General features: G+C 34.9%; 1 protein-coding gene across 1 annotated transcript in view; it reads left to right on the top strand.

Moving 5' to 3' along the window:
• Positions 1-5,861, top strand: part of LOC107702350 (Krueppel-like factor 3) — a 17,236-nt gene extending 11,375 nt beyond the window's left edge. Inside the window, exons 6-7 of the mRNA XM_016504638.1 lie at positions 2,372-2,520; positions 3,275-5,861. Coding sequence (XP_016360124.1) covers positions 2,372-2,520; positions 3,275-3,456 — 331 coding nt within the window. The 3' untranslated portion in view covers positions 3,457-5,861. The remainder of the gene's footprint in view (positions 1-2,371; positions 2,521-3,274) is intronic.
• The last annotated feature ends 518 nt before the right edge of the window (positions 5,862-6,379 follow it).

The raw sequence follows: 6,379 nt of genomic DNA, 5'->3' as shown, positions 1-6,379 counted from the left end.
CAAAAATTAAAAAAAAAAAAAAAAAAGCATAAAAATTAGTGAATGTCATTGTAAAGCAGTGTTATTTTATAGTGTTATTATTTTATAAATATTTAGAATTATATAATTTTTTTATAGTTTTTAATTGTATGTGTTTTTATCTGTCTATCCATCTATCTATCTATCTATCTCTCGCTCTCTCTCTCTCTCTCCCTCTATATATATATATATATATATATATATATATATATATATGTCTGTCTGTCTATTATGGATCTCATTTATAGTACATTTGGCCTACAGTTCTCTTTCAGCCATGTGTGTATGTATGTGTGGTGTAATGCATATATTTCTGTATCTGATGTTTCTTGCTGTGGGTCTGATAAAATCCCCCAGCATGCATTTCAGAGACAGTGTGTCTCCACGTATTCTTCAAACCCTCATGGGGTCATGCTTGAGCACATATGATTTTAGCAAATGGCTGCAATATAACAAAGAGTGAAAAATTTAAGGGGGTCTGAATACTTTCTGTACCCACTGTAAGTGCATGCTTGAGAGTTTGTGTAGACATTTTTGGATTCTTATTTGTACGTGGTTTAGTGCACTTTCACAGTGTGTGTGTGTGTGTGTGTGTGTGTGTGTGATGTCTGCCAGTGGGTCTGGTGTCATCAGTTATGGACATACTGTGTGACAGAAAAGAAAAAAAGGGGTGAAATACAGAGAAAGAAGCGATGAGGAAGGGAGGAGAAAGCGCTTGATTGAGAGAGGAAGGGAGGAGGAAGGTAGAATGATAATTTTATATTGGGTGCGGTGCCAGAAAACAGCTGATTTTAGGAACAAATGTCAGAAAGTGGGTGAATAAGTGACATTGTAATCGAAGATTGAAAATATGTAGTTGAAACAGACAGGGAGGGTAAAGTGTATGGAGAGGTTTAATGGAGAGATGAGAGAAAGAGAGAGAGAGAAGGATGTATTTAATTACAGGGTGTATTTAGGCAGGAACTTACAGTAAGAGGTGTTCCTCTAAGTAAATGTATGAGAGTTTTTTTCAACTGGTTTACTGTCTGCAAGTTGGAAATCGTGAGTCCAGTCACTTAGAAAAGTAACAGCCTTTCCTCAAAAAGCTGCACAATTGGATGTATTATTCATGTCCGTAGCTCAAACGGTGCGGAACAAGTTACCCACTTTAGTTCCTTGTGGTTAAGGCCTACGTGTGAGCAGTAATAAGGATTCTTGCTTCAGCAAGCAAGTACTACTAATAAATATCATAAATGCAACATTTGACAGCAGTGTACTGTAATTAAAGTGCCCCTATTATGCATTTTCAAATATTACCTTTCATGCAGTGTGTAATGTAGCTGTCTGTGAATTTAAACAATCTACTAAGTTGTGAAGCCGAAAGTGCACAGTAAATAAAGTTATTGTCTCTCTCTCAAAAAAAAAAATTGACTCTGAACAGCCTAAACGAGTCGTCAGGAATTCCAGTCTCACTTCCGTGACAGCTACACGTCACTGGGTAACACATTTGCATAATGCCCTCCTATGTTCTACATTGTCCGTCTGCGAACGACTTGACCCCCCCTCAAACACTATAGCATGCCCGTACACGGTAGACCAATTACAAAGGACTAGGCCATCTAACCAGTCAGAGCAGTGTAGGCTCACGGAAAGGAGGGGTTTAGAGAGACTTAAGCCCCGTTCACACCAAGAACGATAACTATAAAGATAACGATATTAGCGTCCACACCAGCGAACGATATCGTGTGTTTATTCTAAGCGCACATGCGTCTGCCGCTTTAAATTCTTGAGCTCGTTACAGCAGGATGGATTCTGATTGGCTGTCAGTGTTTTATCGTTCATCAGCTGGAAAAAAAATCGTTTTGAAAGTGATCACAACGATATCGTTCCTCTGTATCGTTATCGTTATAGTTGTGGTGTGAACTATGCTATTCTTTAATATTGAGAACGATTTTTAGAACTATATCTTTATCGTTATCTTTATAGTTATCGTGCTTGGTGTGAACGGGCCTTTATTCTTCGAACTGCTTCGAACTAATCATTTACAAATCATTGAATCAACTGAGGTGAAGTTAAATGTAATGCGAAAACGAAAATGTTTTTTGATCTTGCATGCATGTAAACCTGTTTACACGAGGAGACCCCTGAAACAATATTAGGAACCTTAAAAATGACATAATAGGGGCACTATAAACAAAATCTAAGGTCATAAATACATACAATACTCAGGTAACAACACAAAGGACTGGCTTTTGCTTTGAGGTAGACTCTATGTTATGAATCTGACCCCTGGTGGTTAAAGCAAGAGGTGCACTTCAAACAAAGTGGTTGTGGAGACCATGAATACATTTATCTTTCTTTTTGTCTTTAACAGGGGAAACACACACTCTGTGATTGTACGTCGAAAGGTAGAGTCTCCAGATCCACTGAAGAAGCGTCGAATTCATTGCTGTGACTTCAATGGCTGCAATAAAGTCTATACCAAAAGCTCCCACCTGAAAGCTCACAGACGCACACATACAGGTACATAGGCTATATATGCAAAGACTTTTGGTTCATACATGCAAAATAAACTGGATGTATGGATGTATTCTGGATGTAAGTTCAAAAATACAATACAAATGCAATTCACACAAAAACTGCATAAATACACTTGTTCTGTGTGATATGGGACTTGATCTTTTTGAGAAAACATTTTTTTTTATAAATTATTATTGCTCACCAAAGCTGCATTTATTTGATCTAAAATAAAGAAAAACAGTAATATTGAAAATGATTATTATAATTTAAAATAAGTTTTAGTATTTGAATCTATTTTAAAATGTAATTTATTCCTAGTCAAAGCTGAATTACGCCAGTTTTCAGTGTCACATGATCCTTCAGAAATCATTCTAATATGCTGATTTTCTGCTCAAGAAAGGTTTTTATTATCAGTGTTTAAAACCATGATATGCTACTATTCAAAAGTGTGGGGGAGATTTATGTATTTATTTAAGAAAGAAATTAATGCTTTTGTTCAGCAAGGACACATTAAATTGATCAAAAATGACAGTAAAGGCATTTATAATGTTACAAAAGACTTCTAGATGCTTTTTTAAAAAACTTTTTATTAATCACCTTTATTATTGTTTTTTATCATCAAATACTTTTTAATCATCTTAGAGATTTTTATTGGCCCGTATACAGATGCTCATTTACTCTTACTCTGATACTATTCATTCGGATAAATAAAGACTCCTCTAAATGTTCCTTCCCTACTCTTTGTGTGACCGTTTAGGAGAGAAGCCTTACAAGTGCATGTGGGAAGGCTGTACGTGGAAGTTCGCCCGCTCTGATGAGCTGACCCGTCACTTTCGGAAGCACACGGGTGTAAAGCCATTCCAGTGCCCTGACTGTGATCGCACCTTCTCCCGCTCCGATCACCTCGCCCTGCACAAGAAGCGCCACCTACTGATGTGAACTCAATACTGCAACATGTGAACGGAGCAGAAATTGCACCTTCGATTAAGCCGTTGCTCAACAGGAGCTTCATCTTCAGTGATGTTAAGGGCCGTTTTGTGTTTCCCGTCCCCTTTCTGTTCAGGAAACGATGCATGTAAGAAGAAAGAGTGGAGTTGATGGATAATATGATGGCTAGCTCGTACTTCATGAAAATAATTATTGTCCAAGTGGATTTTGTCACCATTACTATGGATTCGGACAAACGTTGATAGTGCTGTGGATATGACCCTTATATAGGCAAAATTGAATGCCATTCAAATTCAAAACAATAGGCACCTTTAAGTCTTTTCTTGATACCAAGCACTCTCTCTCTCCTTTGTCTCTCTATTCACGTCTCTCTACCATTCTGTTTTACCCCTCTGCTGGTCAGAGGGCCCATTGTTCCAGTTACAGCACTACACAAACAAGCAAAATACATTTACAGTATATCAGTAGCTAGTCACACACATATACAAACACACACACACCTCAGACATTTTCACACTTTAAATGTTGTTTTAAGATGCAACTCGGGTCAAACCTGCACAATGTGATTTTTTTCTCTTTTTTATATGATTAAAAAAAACGAATGTGTGTACGCGGGTCCTGTATATGTATTCAGCATGTGTGTTTCATGTTTCAGTGTAAGGACCAAGGCTGATTGTTTTACACCTTCATATGTTTCCTGAGATCGTTTGATTGGGTCGGTCAGTCGTTAAGGCCCGTTCACACCAAGAATGATAACTACACCAACCCACGATAATATTCTGTTTATTATAAGCACGCGCTGCAGTTTTGTCATCTGCCACTTTAAATGCTCAAGCGCTTTAAAGCAGAATGGATTCTGTTTGGCTGTCAATGTTTTTATCATTCATAAGCTGGAAGAAATCATTACAGTTGTCCACAAATTATAGTATATTCTTTTACATTTAGAACTATTTTTGAAAATATATATTGTTATAGTTATCGTCCTTGGTGTGAATGGGCCTTTATAGTTTGACTCTAAAGAGTTAAGTTTTGACAAAAAGTTTTTGGTTCCAAAAGTAGCTTCCGAGCACCTGACCTATTATTTACTTAGTGAAACAGTGGCGTGTTTTATTAATTGTAATCATGAATTAATACTGTAGTTTATTACCGTAAGTACTATGTACTGTGTAAGTTCTTGCAACTATGCACATGCACAATTTACGATTTATTAATGAAAATATAGTCATGATTTTACCCTACATACATGTTAAAAACACAAGTAGAACGTAAGTGTGAGAGTTCAAAATTATGTCTTAAATGCTAATAAGCAGGTCTGAAAATTGAACGCTTGGTCGTCCAACACATACATGTTAGTTGCAAGGACTTATAGCAAGCTTTATTTTGCTTAATCTCCCCATTATTCATATTTGAATAATTTCTGTAATCATGAATATTCGTATAATCCTAAATATTTTGTTGTGTCTTTTATCAAATCCAGTGTCCGAGGCTCAAAAGGGTAAACTATTATTTCACTGAGGGATGTTTAGGTGGAGAAATGTGATAAATGTGAACCATTCAATAAGGGGCATTATTTTATTAGAGTGTGTTCATCTAGGTTATGGGTAACATTGTCTTACTGCTAACACTTTGTTTGTGAGATATTTGTTAAACGCGTGGGATAGTCATGGATATATGCAGGGACGAGTGTACTCTTGTTTTTCTGTTTTGCAAATCATTTTTACGTGAACAGATGTTTGTTAAGGGCAATGTGTAAACGGAAACAGTGCACTTTAAAAATAGATTTGAAATGGCAAATATCTGTAAATGGGGGTCCATGAATAGCTTTGAGCTTTGGGCTGTACAGTATCTCCGTTTTTTCTCTTTCTTATGGTAGTTTAACAGTTTGTAATAGACCGGTTCCTGTTTTTCTCTTCTCAACTGAAGGACAATTTTGAAGGAGGAAAAGAACAAGGGGGAGCTTACATAAGAAAGGAAAAAGTCCTTAATGAAACGATTGAGATGAGTCAAAGAAAGAACTACTGAGAAAAAGGATGAAGCATTTGTTTCTTGGTCTAATGTATAAACCTACACATTACAGAAATGAACTAATCAGATAGGATAATGGAGATATTAATATATATATATATATATATATATATATATTTGAAATGGAATAATATGACTGAATGGGCAATTTATAGAATGCATGATTATGATCTATTTTTAATCCAAAACAAATATACTTTTTATAAAGATGTGAATCTTCTGGCTTTTCTAAATTACTTATATTGTCACAGTTCAAAGGGAATATTATGCTGTCATTATATCAAACTGTGAATTAAATGCAAATTGTTCAGACACATTTTGTATTATATAGATTGAAATATGTATCATTCAATAAACTTTTTTATGGTGAATATTTCGTATAAATGTGTTGTCATTGTGTTTTTTGTGATTTTTATTTTAGCTTTACCTAATTGCTCGACAGGTTATTTTTTTCAGCTTACATATGGTCGTATCTGTTTTAAGTCGGTTATATAAAAACATAGACTGGTCTAATTTGAATCCAAAAGATTTATTTATTTATTTTATTTATTTAGTCATTTAGCAGACGATTTTATCCAAAGCGACTTACAAATGAGGACAATAAAAGCAGTCAAAACTAACAAAAGAGCAACAATATATAAGTGCAAATGACAAGTCTCGGTTAGCCTAACGCAGTATAAGTAGCAAGGTGTATATATACACACATATATATACATATACACATATATATATACATATAATAATACATATACATATACATATACACATATATATACATATACACATATATACACACATATATATAATATATACACACATATACATACATATACACACACATATATATATATATACACATATATATATATATACATATACACACATATAC

Source organism: Sinocyclocheilus anshuiensis, unplaced genomic scaffold, assembly GCF_001515605.1.
Source record: "Sinocyclocheilus anshuiensis isolate Anshui unplaced genomic scaffold, SAMN03320099.WGS_v1.1 scaffold86, whole genome shotgun sequence".
Lineage (NCBI taxonomy): Eukaryota > Metazoa > Chordata > Actinopteri > Cypriniformes > Cyprinidae > Sinocyclocheilus > Sinocyclocheilus anshuiensis.
Note: the sequence above shows the minus strand (reverse complement) of the source record. Positions and strands in the feature narration are given on the sequence as shown.